This window comes from Mercenaria mercenaria, chromosome 13, assembly GCF_021730395.1.
Source record: "Mercenaria mercenaria strain notata chromosome 13, MADL_Memer_1, whole genome shotgun sequence".
Taxonomy (NCBI): Eukaryota; Metazoa; Mollusca; class Bivalvia; order Venerida; family Veneridae; genus Mercenaria; species Mercenaria mercenaria.
In genome coordinates this window covers 19586389-19603437 of record NC_069373.1, presented here as the reverse complement: position 1 = coordinate 19603437, position 17049 = coordinate 19586389, and the positions used below count along the sequence as shown (strand labels likewise).

At 34.2% G+C, this 17049-nt stretch overlaps 1 protein-coding gene across 1 annotated transcript in view; it reads right to left on the bottom strand.

Moving 5' to 3' along the window:
* LOC128547837 (histidine ammonia-lyase-like) overlaps positions 1 to 16779 on the bottom strand; it is a 42139-nt gene extending 25360 nt beyond the window's left edge. The window contains exons 1-4 of the mRNA XM_053521286.1: positions 15848 to 16779; positions 15598 to 15664; positions 14495 to 14519; positions 14187 to 14261 (exon numbers count right to left, since the gene is read on the bottom strand). Of these exons, the coding sequence (XP_053377261.1) occupies positions 14187 to 14261; positions 14495 to 14519; positions 15598 to 15664; positions 15848 to 16076 (396 nt within the window). The 5' untranslated portion in view covers positions 16077 to 16779. The remainder of the gene's footprint in view (positions 1 to 14186; positions 14262 to 14494; positions 14520 to 15597; positions 15665 to 15847) is intronic.
* Between the last annotated feature and the right edge of the window lie 270 nt (positions 16780 to 17049).

Below are 17049 nucleotides of genomic sequence, written 5' to 3'. Positions count from 1 at the left end.
TCATATCATGACAGTGAACAAGTGTGTGAAGTTTCAATCCTTTCCAATTTGTGGATACTGAGATACCAGCTTACATACAAAAACTTAACAAAAAACTGCTAAGTCAAAGGGGCATAATTTTGTAAAAATGCCAAGTAGAGTTATGGGACCTTCACAGTGCATGTTAGATCATGACAGTGAACAAGTGTGTGAAGTTTCAATCCATTCCAATTAGTGGATACTGAGATATCAGATTACATACAAAAATTTAACCAAAAACTGCTAAGTCGAAAAAGGGGCATAATTTTGAAAAAAAAGAGAGTAGAGTTATGGGACTTGCTTAGTGCATGTCAGATCATGATAGCGAACAAGTATGTGAAGTTTCAATCCATTCCCATTAGTAAGTACTGAGATACCAGCTTATATACAAAACCTTAACCAAAAATGTCTAAGTCGAAAAAGGGGCATAATTTTGTAAAAAAGCAAAATAGAGTTATGAAACCTGTGCAATGTAGATCAGTTCATCACAGTGAATAAGTGTGTGAAGTTTCAATCCATTCCCACAAGTGGTTACTGAGTTACCAGCTTACATACAAAACCTTAACCAAACATTTCTAAGTCGAAAAAGGGGCATAATTTTGTAAAAAAGCAAAATAGAGTTATGGAACCTGTGCAATGTAAGTCAGTTTGTCACAGTGAATAAGTGTGTGAAGTTTCAATCCATTCCCACAAGTGGTTACTGAGATACCAGCTTACATACAAAACCTTAACCAAAATCGGGACGCGGACGCCGACGCCGACGCGGACGCCGACGCGGACGCCGACGCATGGGCGAGTGCAATAGCTCACTATTCTATGAATAGTCGAGCTAAAAACTGAGCGTGCGCCGACTAGCACTGACTGCAATATGACAGATATTTAATTTTAAACTCTACATTCCTGTCGAGTATACATTGAAATAACATCTGTAATAATAACTATTTGATGAGTCGCTTTTTTTTTTCGAAATAATAAAAAAAAGTTCGCGATTTTCTGGGACAACCCTCGTAACATCTATAGAAAGACATTAATACCAGTTCCACTAATATTTGCGTTGTTTTTAGAAAATAGAAGTAAAAGCATATAATAAATCCAGCAAGTATGTTGCCACTTAGCACATATTTTAAATCACTTGTTTTAATAACGAAAGTTAAAAAGAGGATTTGGCATGATGTAAATTGATTGTACGTTATATCTATCTGTTAATTTATCTATTGAGTCTGCATAAGTCCCTTTTCAGGTATTAGTAATAACTATATAATTATACAGCTTATACCGCTGTTACATGCATGATATAACTTTAACCCATTTCTAAGATACATTGTTATGCATATGGTTATAGGTTTACTTAAAAAAATAATAATGCATGCATTCATATCCTCCTTTAAAATTTAAGTGATGTTTCTAATTATTCCCCTAAGCCGTTATGGCCTCTGTGAACTAATAAATATTACGTACATGGCCGTTGAAGTCAGCCAAAGGTCACAATACCTGATGAGCACATTTGTAAATCAGGGATTAGAGTTAGAGAGTTGTGCAATTTTAAGAAAGTGGTATTTAAGAGGATTTTTTGTGGTGGACAGATTTTTCACAATTTACTCAGTAATCACCTCTGTGCTTTAAGCGCTATCAATTAGTAAATCCATGCTATAAGATACACATATTATTTAGTCCTATACAGAGAAGTAGCAGATTCTGTAAATACCAGTCCCAGCACAGACCCTTGATAGATAAACTTGAAACATACCTATATTGAAACACTCCTTTTCTGTCTAGAAACTCACATTTTCTTACTCGTCGATCACTCACTTTGTTAACTTGAAACTAACTTTTTTCAACTTTAAATTCATTTTTTTTAGATTTAACTCGAAACTCACTTTTTGAAAATTCAACTCGAAACTCACCTTATTAACTCGAAACTCGCTCTTTTAAATTTAACTCGAAACTCACTTTTTTAACTCGAAACTCACTTTTTTTCAAGATTCAACTCGAAACTCACTTTTTTAACTCGAAACTCACTCTTTTAAATTTAACTCGAAACTCACTTTTTGAACTTGAAACTCACTTTATATACTCGAAACTCACCTTTTTAACTCGAAACTAGCCACTCACCAAAAATTAAATCTCGTTGAAAAAATATTTACGTTATCGATATTTACGATACACGATTTATTTAAAAAGTAGATATTGGAGCTTAACATGCGAACAGAGTTGTCCCTCATATAGCTATATACATCATTTGTATAGTAAGGCATACTGCAATACCGGGCACCCATTTTTAAAAAAAAGTTTGTGGCAGGAAAAAGTTCGGTCATTTGAATTTTTCAGTGGCATTAAAGGGAAGGCAAATAAAGACAGAGGGTGTAATGTTCTGATTAAATATATATGAACATTTCGGACCCTTAAAGGGATTTGTATTATAAATGACTGACCCAAGACGGGATTGTTTAACACTACGTTTATTCACTACAGCTAATACAAGATAACTGATTTACAGTATAATACAAACAGAACCGGCACGCTATACGCTAGTGCGGTGCAGGAGGGAGGAGCTACATTTCATGAATGAGTGACCATTACATCCCTCCTATCTTCAGATTTAAAATCTGATGATAATCATATTTTCTAAGAACAAAATATAATGTGAAGCTTATAACACAAACAAAAGAAAGGCATCAAACTTTAAATAACTTTACTAAGATCAATTCCCTATTTACTCATTTGTCATGCATAATGACGTATTCCTTCTCAGGAGGTTAGAGTCGTTTTCCCAGAACGAAATAAATGTCAATGTCTAATCATTAAGCTTCACATAATCAGATTTACGATTCATTTATAAGTTCGTAGTTGTTCTTGAGAATGTCATTATTACCGAATACAAGAAATAATGTCTGTAAAATTAACGGATTATCATCTAATGTTCATCATGACACCAGAATAGTCTGTGAAAACACCATGAAAATTTGTTTTAAATGCTTGTAACGTTAATGTCCATTTTGCCCGAAGCTCCTTAATCTTTCCCCGTGATAGTGTTCGCTGATATTTTATTATCCACAGCTGTGCGAATTAGAAAGCTAGTTTGTAGAACCAGATATTTAGATTATAAACAAGAAAAAGAACAACTAGATATTAAATGACCACCGGCAGTGGTTATGCTCATTTGTTTCTCTATAAAATATGTACTTTGCAGGTTTTATTACGACCTGGCTATAACACTTCGCAGTATAATTGCACTTTTTGCACTTTACAGGTTTTATTAAGACCTGGCTATTTAAAACACGTCACAATTAGAATCGCACTTTTTTTTTGTACTTCCAGGTTTTATTATGACCTAAACATTAGAACACTTCCAACTAAATTAATCCATAAGTGTATGAATTTTTCTTTTGCAATTGAGACACATTTTTTACGCAATTTATACACACTGTATTAACTATTGTTCGTCTATGAACCTTCTAGGGGGTCTTCGTTTCCTTCCTGATTTTCGCAATGAGGTACCGTCGGCGTCGGAAGAGGATTTACGCTGGTCGCTGTCGTTAAATGAATTTACAGGTTTGAAATGGGATATGTCACGGGTAATTGTACGATCATTGTGTTGAACTGTGACCATAGAACCTTTCTCGAGATTACCTTACCGACTGAAGAGCTGAATGGTGTGTCAGGTTTATTCCTAATATTTTGTTTCACAAGTACCTTGTCTCCAGGTTTTATTGTTGAATACTTCGTTTTCCGTCGGATGTCGGCATAACGTTTATTTTTCATTTTTGCTTTAGTGTCTCTTTCTCTAACATACTTATCCTTTCTGAAAACTGAAAACTGGGGAAGTTTTGTTTTCATTTTCCTGTTAAACATGAGTTCATACGAAGAAAGCCCAGTGCTTGGATGTAGGGTACTCCTATAGTTCATAAGGAAACTACTGATTTCAGTTTTAAAGTTCTTTCCTGATGCTAATGCGGTTTTCATGGTTTTAACTAAAGGCTTCATAAATGCTTCTGCTGTACCGTTTGCCATCGGATGGAGTGGTGTTATTTTTCTATGTTTAAAACCAAAACGATCTGCAAAGTCCGAGAAGATTTGACTGTTGAATGGAGATCCACTGTCAGTTTTCACGACACTTGGGATAGAGAACAAACTGAATAATTTCTCAAGATGTGGAATAACTGTTTGCGCAGAAAGACTATGGAGTTTTTCTACAACAGGATATCTGCTATAGTCACATATGACTACCACGAAATATTCGCCTGACGGGAAAGGTCCACAAAAATCCACGGATACTTCATCCCAAGGTTGTTTTGGTAACGGACTGGGTTTTATAGGTTCTTGTGTATCCATGTATGGAAACCAACATGTTTCTCTCAAAAGTGCTTTGCAGCGGACACGACCCTGATGACGTTCGTGTGCTAGCTTAACGACCTTTTGTTGCAGCAGATCAGGAATGCACAGTCGCGTGCCGCGCAATAAAACATTTTCTTCATCGAGTGACACGACAGTTAGCTCTTCGCTCACAGTTTGATAACTCCTGAAGCTGTCATCTTGGTAACATAATTGTTTCGACCAACTGTTATTTGGTAACGCGTCCATTACGCACTTAATAACACAGTCTTTCTGAGTGGCAGTTGCGATGTCAGACATAGTTAATGAACTTGGCACTGACGTGTGAGCAATAAACCTGACGTAATCTTCAGCAAAGCTTTCAATTGGCTGCTCTTTAACTGGATGTCTGGAGCAGTAGTCTGAGATCATTTGGCTTCCGGCGCGATATTTCACTTTGAAATTGTAAGTTGTCAATTTTAACCTCCATCTTTCAAGGCGCGCTGACTGAATTTGCTTGGTGTTATTGAATATTGATTCTAAGCAACGATGATCACTGATTAACGTAAACTCTTTTCCAAACAAATAAAGGTGGAAATGCTGGCAACCAAAAACACAAGCCAATGCCTCACGCTCTGTTTGGCTGTAGCTGATGAAAAGGGGGGGGGGGGATCCAGCATCAATTTGTTGACATAATGACGTAATATTGTCCATGATTTTGAATGGAAAACTGTGGACAAATAACGTAACACTGTCCAAGATTTTGAATGGGGATGTAGGGACAAATCTGGTATCACTGTCCTAGATTTTGAATGGAAATGTAGGGACGAATAAACGTAACACTGTCCAGTTTATGAATGGGAAAATGAGCATGTTGCATTGATCAAAAGAAAAATGGTCAAAACAAACATTGTCAATTTTATGAATGGAAACCTAAACACTTTGTCCATAATTCCTATATAAAACCAAAGTTGCGGTTTAATAGTATTGAATCCTGTTGAAGATTTTTAAGCGCGTGTTTTTGTTTGTATAGCGGATTAACACTGCATTTCCTTCATTACAATTTTACATCCAGTCTTTTGAAATAATAACCAGTGTGGTCAAAACTAGTTTAAAGTAACTGAATCAGAGATTCCTCCTCCCTTGAAAATAAGTAGAAGAGAGTGAATGAGGGTTCCTCCCCACTGGGAGGAGGTAAAATGAGGGATTCCTCCTCCCTAGAAAATGAGTAAAAATGAGTGAATGAGGGACTCCTCCTCCTCCTCCCTGGGAGGAGGTAAAATGAGTAAATAAGGGGTTCCTTCTCCTTAGAAAATGAGCAGAAATGAGTGAATGAGGGGTTCTTCCTCCCTGGGAGGAGGTAAAATGAGTAAATAAGGTGTTCCTCCTCCCTAGAAAATGAGCAGAAATGAGGGGTTCCTCCTCATTGGGAGGAGGTAAAATGAGGGAATGAGGGATTCCTCCTCCCTAGAAAATGAGTAAAAATGAGTGAATTAGGGGGTTCCTCCTCCTTGAAAATTGAGTTAGAAGTATTTATCCTCCATAGAAATGAGTTAAAACCGGTACAAGAGTGGTTTCCCTTCTTATGAAATGAAATAGAATTGACAATGAACATTCTGTTATGATTACTTCATACTGATTTTGATTCTTTGCAACTCGTTGTTGTTGTAGTAGAGGAGGAGGAGGACAAGGAGGAGGAGGAGGAGGAGGAGGAGGAAGTGTATAAAATTGGCTAAAGCCTACTTTCTTTGTCATTTTAAAACTTGACACCATGGTTTACACATGCACTTACTGCAACAGAAAGTTTGGGAGAAAAGATAATCTAAAAAGACACTTACAACACACTCATAACGACAATATGTCTGAAGATTTTTCAAATAATGGAAACTCTTCAGATGAGGAAACAGACTATAGTAAGTCCGAAACTATTTTCGACAGATACTGGAAAAGCTTAAATGCTGCTGCCGATGATGATAATAATGATGATGATGAAGAAGAGTCTAATGATGATGATGATGATGATGATTCTGGCTATGACACAGATACTGATACGAAACATCAGAAAGACTCTTCTAGCAATTATAAACACAAGAAACATATTGATATATGGAATACTTCCTAGATCTTGCCTACGATGCAGGTGATGAAATGCTAAATGAAAAGGCCAAGAAGAATCATAAAAAATACCCTGAGAGCACACCGGAAGAAATTCAAGACTTAACATTTGATGAGCTGAAATCATTGTATAACAAACAGTTCAGACAAAACTATATTGACTTCATCCGAAAAATGAATGCACTTCGTAAAAATCCGGTACATCAAAAAATTATGAGAAGTGCGAAGCGGTTAAGAGAAGAAGACGAATTCTCAAAAGATGAAGCGATACAGTATGCTGTAAAAAAGAGGAAATATCTAATGGAGAGTGTTATGGATCAATACCCATTGCCTGAGCTTGAGGATATAGATGAAAGTAGTGAAGAAGAAGAGAGTACAAACAGCTCAGAGGAAAACGTGGATAACATTTGTACATACAATAATTACTGACTAGACTGATAACTGTCATATTACTGATTAATAGAACATAAACATATTATTTTGCAAACAGTTCATGCTATGGATGTTTAAGGTTAAAATAATATTATTATGTTTAGTGCGCTACCTTGCTTACTCGCACTGTATTTGTAGCACATATGCAAACACTGTCACACCTGTAGTAAATGTATGTTATACAGAAAATAAATGTTTTCAAACCTATTCCTTTGTTTCTTCAAGTTTCTATGTGCACAGCATGTACCTTCAAATGATGCCTTGGATTACATAATATGAAATATAATCATTTTTAAATCTTGGTGTTCAAACATCTTTACTCTCCAAATCTTAAGTACCACATTCTATTAAAACATTAAACAATATTTAATCGTCACATTTATGGTAATAACAAACAATTTGACTTTGTTCTTATATTCAATAGGTATCTTTCTAAACACATTTACAATTTTGTAATTGCTGTTTGAAACACGTTCAGTACGTTATAATTATCATACACTTATTTTTAATAGCCAATGAGTGCTAGATGCTGGCTTGGTCATAGACAAATCGTGTTTATGTATTACATCGAGGATAAATTTGAAGGCTTTAAATTTATATGAAATCTAAAAGGAATTAAAGTTTTACAAATATTATAAAGAATGAAATCGTCTACTTGAAACAAAAATGGTGCTAAATGGTTAATAAAGAAACAAAATTAATAAACTTAGATACTAATTGTTTATTTCTTTGGATAAAATTTAGGATTGTAATACATCTGTCAACTAGGCTGTAATATTGAGTATGTCCAGACACTGCTGCAGCATTGTTATCCAGAAACTTAGCTTAACTGGAAATAAAATCTTTCAACAACCAAGGTGTATTTTACCTGTATGTACAAATGGATGAAACTAATGAACTCTAACTGAAATACGTCTGGTATAATTAAACATGTTAGTTTTGTAAAATGTACTCCTGTAATGTGTAATATAGGGCATGATGCAGGTTGTCTTAGGGCCATGACCATTCATTCAATTTAATTATATTATATTTCGCCATCATTAAGTCCAATGATTTTATACGCTACCTTTAAGTCGTAACAATGGACTATAATATTTGTTTAAAGTCTTAGCCACTATGCTAGTCATAATATTTCAACATACTACTGTTATTCCCATTCTTTACTAATTTACGAATCCAGAGTTCCTCTGAACGTTATCTGGTTTGTAAACCCTATGATCAATTTGTTTGTATTTCACATCAGTCTGTTTGTATTTCACATTGCCAACTTACGTTCATAAAATTGACTTATTTTGGTTTTGTGTAAGGATATTTATTTAAATTCGATTTAACTCCATTCCGTTTCATAAGAAGGGAAACCACTCTTGTACCGGTTTTAACTCATTTCTATGGAGGATAAATACTTCTAACTCAATTTTCAAGGAGGAGGAACCCCCTAATTCACTCATTTTTACTCATTTTCTAGGGAGGAGGAATCCCTCATTCCCTCATTTTACCTCCTCCCAATGAGGAGGAACCCCTCATTTCTGCTCATTTTCTAGGGAGGAGGAACACCTTATTTACTCATTTTACCTCATTTTCTAGGGAGGAGGAACCCCTCATTCACTCATTTCTGCTCATTTTCTAAGGAGGAGGAACCCCTTATTTACTAATTTTACCTCCTCCCAGGGAGGAGGAGGAGGAGTCCCTCATTCACTCATTTTTACTCATTTTCTAGGGAGGAGGAATCCCTCATTTTACTTCCTCCCATCTCTGATTCAGTTACTTTAAACTAGTTTTGACCACACTGGTTATTATTTCAAAAGACTGGATGTAAAATTGTATGAAGGAAATGCAGTGTTAATCCGCTATACAAACAAAAACACGCGCTTAAAAATCTTCAACAGGGCTATCATTCAATACTATTAAACCGCAACTTTGGTTTTATATAGGAATTATGGACAAAGTGTTTAGGTTTCCATTCATAAAATTGACAATGTTTGTTTTGACCATTTTTCTTTTGATCAATGCAACATGCTCATTTTCCCATTCATAAACTGGACAGTGTTACGTTTATTTGTCCCTACATTTCCATTCAAAATCTAGGACAGTGATACCAGATTTGTCCCTACATCCCCATTCAAAATCTTGGACAGTGTTACGTTATTTGTCCACAGTTTTCCATTCAAAATCATGGACAATATTACGTCATTATGTCAACAAATTGATGCTGGATCCCTCCCCTTTTCATCATGTAGCGTTGCTCTATGGGAGTAAGTGACCTACTTCCATATGACACGATTCGATTTTCTTGAACTAAGATCGCAGAAACACCAACAGGACTTCCATCAACCCACAGTTCTGTCAAAGTATGCCATGACCTTGTCACTGACTAATGCATTTTTCAGTTGATAAAACGCGTTATCCTGCTGTGCTGTCCATTCAAATGGCTGATTTTGCTGTGTTAAGCGTCTGAGGGGTTCTGAGACTGTAGAGTAGTTTTCAATGAATCTTGACACGTAATTTGTCATTCCAAGGAAAGATCGAACCTCGCCCTGATTTTTCGGCTTTTCAACGTTTTTGATAGCAGTGATTTTCTCAGGATCTGGTGATATTCCCGATTCAGAAAAGACATATCCGAAGAATTTTATTTTGCTTTTCCCGAATTCACATTTTTCTTTGTTGAGTGTCAGATTTCTGTCTTGTAGCCGTTGCAGAAGTGCTTCTAAGTTCGAGTCATGATCTGTTTGTGTTTTCCCATGAATGATGACGTCATCTGAAATGTTCAACACACCATTTAATCCATTTATCACTTGCCGTATTTCATTTTGGAAAATTTCTGGGGCTACACTTACACCGAAATTGTACCTCCAGAGTCCAACATGGCTTGCGAACACGTTCATGTTTCTGGATTCCTCGGAAAGTTCGAGCTGACGGAACCCTTTATAAAGGTCCACCTTTGAAAACACGGTAGAGCCATTCAGAACATTATGTCATCCACTGTAGGCATGACATGTCTTTCACGCTTTAATGATATATTCGCTTTTCTCATATCTACACAAATTCTGACATCATCCGGAGACTTGGGTTTCGGAGCAACGACCAAGTTCGAGACCTAGGGTCGCAGTTTATCGAGCCCTTGTGCAACTTTATCACGGACGTGAAATGGAATGCGTCTAGCTGTCTGGGCGGTGGGTATTACACTTTCGTCTATATGGAATTTGATTTGCTTATCCTTTAATTTTCCAAGCCCATTAAACACTGATTTGTATTTGTCATATAAGTCTGAATACTTCTCATTTCTACTAGATATAGTCTGTATGACTGGTACGATTTCAAGCTCCACGGCGGTTTCATAACTTATCAAATTTTCTGATATCCCGTTCACGACATGAAAGTCCGTTGTAGCGAATTTAGGACCCGATTCTATGACACATACGTATTTCCCTTTTATAGACAGTGGTTTGTTTTGACCGAATGCGTATGCTTTTGTTTTCGTTTTCTGGATTTTCGGCTTCGGTTTCATTTTGTCGATTAACGACTCGTCGAGAATATTCAAGCTACTTCCTGTGTCAACAAGGAAAGTCACATCAACACCATTTACTTTTAAGTTTACTTTTGGCACTTTTTTGTTAGAAATTTTCTTTACAACTCTTAAGTCCAAAAGCCACATCCGTTTCAGAACAAGATTCGTCTTCACTGTTGGTTTCATTGCCAGTGTTATTTTCGGATATTTCGTGTAGTTGTCCTTTTGAATTCAGCCGTTTACGACAAACCCCAATGGAATGGTTTCTTTTATGGCAGTAGTTGCATTTTGTGCCAAGAGCTTGGCATTTTCGCGCATGTGGATAAGTTCCTCCGCAGTTTCTACACTTCAGTATTTCTTTCTGATAAGCAGGATTTTCAGGCTTTCGTTTCTGGGAAGGATGTTTCTTAATTTTGTTTACCAGACGACTGTCATGTCTGTCCATTGCGTGTGCTTGTTTTTCCGCCATTTCCATACTTCTTGCCAAAATTAGGATATCTTTCAATTCCTTTTCTTCTTCTAAGCACTTAATTCTTAATTTCTTTGATACGCATCCTTTTATTATCTGACTTTTAATTTCACCCTCCTTATCACTGAATTCACAATGTTCCGCTTTCTGTCGTAATTTCGTTACATACATATCAATTGTTTCGCCTTGATTTTGCTTCAGATTTCTAAACTCAAATATTTCGAATTCTTTATTCTTTTTTGGCATGAAGTAGTCATGAAGCGCAGATTTTGTTTCTGTATAATTGTCGTCGGTAGTTCCAAGGTTGAGCGTCTCGTATATTTCAAATACGTCCTCTCCGGAGTAGTGTAACAACAATGCCTTTTTTCTTTTATTTTTGTCTATGTTCATTCCCACAAATAAAATCTCTAATTTCGCGACATATTTGTTCCATCTTACACCTGCAGACTGTTCATCACTGTAAACTTCAAATTTCGGAAATTCCGGAATGCTAGCCATAGTTCAATTGTTCATAAATATCCACTGTTTTATTGCACTGATTAAATTGTATTCCATAATTATTCGAAAAGCACGCTTTATCCTCGTCGCCAATGTAATGTTCTGATTATATATATATATATATATATATATATATATATATATATATATATATATATATATATATATGAACATTTCGGACCCTTAAAGAGATTCGTATTATAAATGACTGTCCCAAGACGGGATTGTTTAACACTACGTTTATTCACTACAGCTAATACAAGATAACTGATTTACAGTATAATACAAACATGTATACGTTCTTAGAACCGGCACGCTATACACTAGTGCGGTGCAGGAGGGAGGAGCTACATTTCATGAATGAGTGACCATTACAGAGGGAAGTACTGATTTTGATATTTTTATTTCATACTGTTGTAAATGAAGCAGTAAGAATAAATATGGCTTCTGTTTTACAAAGTGCATAAGCTAATTCCATTGATTAATGTTTATGTTGTAAGATATTTACGTTACTATTGTTAACGTAAATATTGCGATTAGTTTACAATGAGTTATTATACAGATCTGAAGATGAAATTGAAAATCTGACGTTTTTAATAGACATGTTGTGTTTTCGTTAAGTCTATAAAGTTTATTTATTTATAAAATGGAAATAAATTGTGCGCATTTCTTTCTCAAATCCATATAATTGATTTCTATTCATTTTATAAATATCATTAATTTTAGAAATGCATGAATTATGATAATCAAGTATAAAAACAAGTTTTAAAGACTATAAATTTGAAATAATGCATGCCACGAACAACGATATTTTTTGTCAAACGTACTGCAAGTCTGGACGTTTAAAGCAATATATCTTAGTGAAAAGTTGATGAAGGTAAATGAAATAATGAAAGAAGTCAGATTAGTTAATAGCCATATCAGACTATCTGTATGATAAAATTATAGAAAAAAAACAACGTTAATTTTCATTTCAATCATTAAAAGGCTTAGGTCACTTTTATGGTAGCTGATTGTTTTGTTTTCAATCCTTTTCACACGGGAGAGGGAAGGCGGTGTCGGGGTGAAGAGAATGTGGGGATTGGGAGAGAGGAGATCAAAGCCAACCTGTTTAATGTTTACCTGCCTTTGAGTTCTGTGTCATGCAAGATAAGCAATTAGAAATATCATTTTAATGATAATTTGCTAAAACAGTCAAGAAGTTTTTTACTTTTTCTGTTACTGCAGGAATTTTTTTGAATGCATTTTCACTTGTTCAACTATCAAGAACCTAATTAAATTCCTTGTATCCAAAACACATATTACAGACAATTTATTCTGTTGAAAATATGGTTTATATTGATACAGAATCCAGGAACACTGTTAAGGTTAACTGTATGCCGTTACATAACTGGACTACTATTTTGAAAACCATATAATACAAAAATAAGTAATGTATTCTCAAGTTTTAGTTCTGAAACAATAGTGATATTTACGTTATCACAGGATCGAGTATGATGTGTTTATTGAAGACATACATGTTTACAGACACTTGTAAAAATATTCATGTACAAATCTAGTCATACGTGACGAAAAATATGTTTTTGTATAGGTTGTGGGAGTTGTTTTTCAGTTGATTTTTGATTATTTGATATTTACGTTACAGATCTGTTAAGCTGAAATTCAGCATTTCTTTTTATACTGTCTGTATGGCTGATGCAAAATGTTTAGTAGATATTCTTAAATTTTGTTATTGGTTCCTTTGGGTATGTTTTTCAATGACTATAAAAATCATAGGGTCAATATTGTATTCCTAAAGTCATTTAATTTCGATATGAAATTACACTTTTTTTAAAATAGACATGAACAGATATCCATATGCAGATAAGTAATGTAACTAATAATTTTTTTAAATGTCTGCTGGCCGAAAATAGATGACTTTTAAACTTTATAGAAGATTTATTGTACTTAATGCAATAGTTTTCAAAGCATTTAAATCAAATATTTTGCTTGATATTTACGTTACATCTGAGTATTCAAGACAAACCGGGTAGTGTTCCTCTGTAATGAAAATAATGTCTATGATAAATAGATATGTTTGACAGTAATGTTTAATAGTTATGATAGTGAAGTTTGAGGTTGGTTTTGAAACAAAATCATATTCACCTTAACATAAATATTTATGTTTAACGTCTTTGCATTATGCATTTTATGTTAAATTTGCATTTTAAGAGACGAATTTGGAAATCTGTAGTTCAATAAAAACAATGATAATGTCATATTTGGTTTTTACTCTAGTTTTGTACCATCCTTACTAACAAAATGTGTTTTTACCAAAATTTTCGAGCTTCATTAGCAGTTTTCGTCTTGTACTAACTGAAATATAAAAAATGCAGCAGTGGAAAATTACATGTGCACTCATGTTCTTTTCACGACCACTGAACTGCAATTCGAATTTTAACTAATGGCACATTGTCCATTCCTCACCCAGAAAACCCGTTGCTAACAAAAATGTTATGTATGACATTGAGTGAGCACTTTTATGTTTACTCATCTGTTCTATTCTATTTGGGTCATTCTATTGAGATTGGCTGTAAAAGCATTAGGGCAAGATAAATAGGATCATCAATTTCGTATTTGCACAACTGAATGATAGAAACGTCTATATACCATTAATATTCAAATAGAAAATATGCAAATGATTATGTATAAATTAGCTTTCGTGGACATGTCAGTTTAAAACATCACTCTCTCTCTCTCCCTCTCTCTTCAGTTATAAACAAGACAGGTTTCAATAACTTTATATCTATGACCATAAATGACACTGTCCAGCTGACATATCGTTGACTCTATACTTACCCTTAAAAGGAAATGACCTTTTCCCAAACGAACCAGATCGTCAGCATTAAGACTGTTACCATCTACTGATATATACTGAAACAAACATTGCAGCCACGTTGTTTGAAACAATCTCCTGCTATTACAGACAGAAACATGTCGATGAATGCTTTTATATTTTCAAAATTTTTCATTCTATAAAAAAAAGCCAAACGATGAGAATAATTGTTTTAATGTTGTTAGATGCCTAAGCTTCAGTAATATATTTTGTCAGACAAGAGACATATTTGTAGTCTTCTAGTATGTAAAACATATGGAAAAGTACTAACCTCTAAAGATACATCCGACGTTGCGCTTGGCGTTTGTTAAGGGGATGAAAAAACTGGAATGATGAACAACTTAAATATCCGTTTAACAAGATGCTAATCAAAACTAACGATAAACATTGGTTTGAGAATATACAGAAGACAAACTTCTGTCAAATATTATATCATACGTACATAACAAATTTAACGCAACGCTTCTTTTACATGTACTTAATTACTAAATTACTAATGATTTGTTCACACACTTCTAAAATTATGTGTTAATAATTAACATGTCAAACTTAAAACAAAATCAAAGTATGCCACCATATTTATATCGTAATACCTCAACCCATTTTCAAAAAGTTGCAACATTCGAATTAATAAATAAATTGCATCTATTCAAATCACTTAAATATTTGTTTAAACTGCTTCTTTGAAAATGCCATGCGAGATAATTATTCCGATGTGAGCTTTTGCAATTTGACCCCGTTCAGGTCAAAATATTTCGAAAGGGGGAATCTTCCTATCAGGATGAAAATTTAATAGTGTCCAATGTCAAGGATACTAGGAGTATATGAAGGTTTCACAATATTACCCATAAGTGTATGCGAATAGCTTTATATAAGCGAACTTGTGTATGATGGACACAATGGTGTAGATACTTACTTTTCTCCAAAATGCGCTTAGTAATCTTTCTACTTCTAGTTTTAACAAAATAATTTGTTTTGTGTTGAAATAAAATTTATTTGTTTTAAAAAATTCAATACGTTTAAGAGTTTTGTGCCTTTTCAAAAATGGGGTATGGTAGTAAAATGTGTAAGATTATAACACGGTTGGAATTTCTGTATGCCATTCACAATATAACTGTTTAAATGGAAATGTCCGTCAGGTAAAACAACATGTTGGCAAAATAATAAGTGTCTGTGAAAATCGGCAGTGTGTCTTGTCTTTACTGTATGTGGAACAGCGTATAATATCAAAACAGAAAAAAATGAATTTATTTCAAATTTTACCTCCCGCGTTTATGTGTACTCTTAACTTGAAACAAACAAAGACGAAAAAAATATTCTGTAGACATATTGTGTACATTTTTCAACGATGACTTAAGTATTTGCAAAGGATACATTTTTTCTTCCAGATAAACAGGTTCTGCTGGCCCCGTGATCGGACTTGACATATCACTATGGAGAACTGAAAGTACATGTACAAGCATTCATTTCATTTTGTCTAAATGTCAAGAGAGCAGACTAATCCAAAACCAACCAACACAATTATACATTGACATTTTAGAAAACTTAATGTTTACTTTCATATTTAACAACCATTAATTAACGTTTAACATACAATTTACATATAGACTTCCTTACGACTCACCAACAGTAACAAAGTCGTTGTCGTCGAGAACATCTTTGATAGAGTCATCCGGATCTAAAATCGCCCCTCCTTTAGCTTTCCTGACTTCAAACACCTTTTCATTTTTCTCTCCGATATTATGTTTCTTGTAGTATCTCTTTAATGACTCATCGCCAAAATACCTTACCTTGTCGTTGGCTTTACACGGCACAGCAAACCAGTCTCCACGAATTCTTACCGAAAGTTTCATGATAATATTGAATTATACTTATGCAAAGAAATTGTTTTACACTTTTCCAGCTGCAAGATTCAAACATAATATAACGATATTGCGCAAGTATAGACGCAAGTTAATATAATCGGTGACCTGAACAAATTTGTAAAAGTAATTTAACTCTTCCATAAATGACACGTGACCTGTTCTTATCTTAACCGAGCAGTGTTGGCGTAGACGTTGATATTTACGTGTAATTATGGCATTTATCATAATGTAAATGTAAAGAAACGCCGTTCTTTTATACTAAGAAACTCGTTTATTTGGTAACTTACAAATTTCCCCGGGCGTGTTCTAATACTGTAATAGTGATATAAGCGCATAAATTTTCACAAAATTCCAATGTAACCCGTATGAGTTTCATTGAGAAAAGAAACATTTAAAGTAGATGATATATTTTCTTTTGAAAAAGCTAATGTTACAACCTCTAATAACTAAAAAAGTCTGTAACAGATCTGAGGTCAGCAATTATTTACGCAATTAGAATATTGATTAATTTTACATAACTTAGATGTTCGAGTCATATGGGTTTTAACTTCTTAAATTTTCCAAGTATAGAGGTAACAGTACTTTATAGTGAAGACTGGCCATAATAACATTGAAAAACTATGTCGAACATTCACCTTAAATTAAAAAAAACAAAAACAACACACAGCTAAAAAGTTTTTGGTATTATCTACATATACTACCACATAATTACATTAGCACCAGCCTATAACAGGTATCATTCTGTTGATACATCAGAATCAGTGCCGTAACTACGTTGAGGCACCGATGTTTTTTAAGCAACTTGAGTTTTTTGTTTTTTTTTTTTTGTTTTGTTTTTTTTGTCTTTGTTACATTTGATATATCTATGAAATTCACAATTTCTGTTTTCGCTCTAAACAAAATAGATATACATTGTATTTGATACAAATATCTAACATGATTTGTCTCATATTTTCTCTGT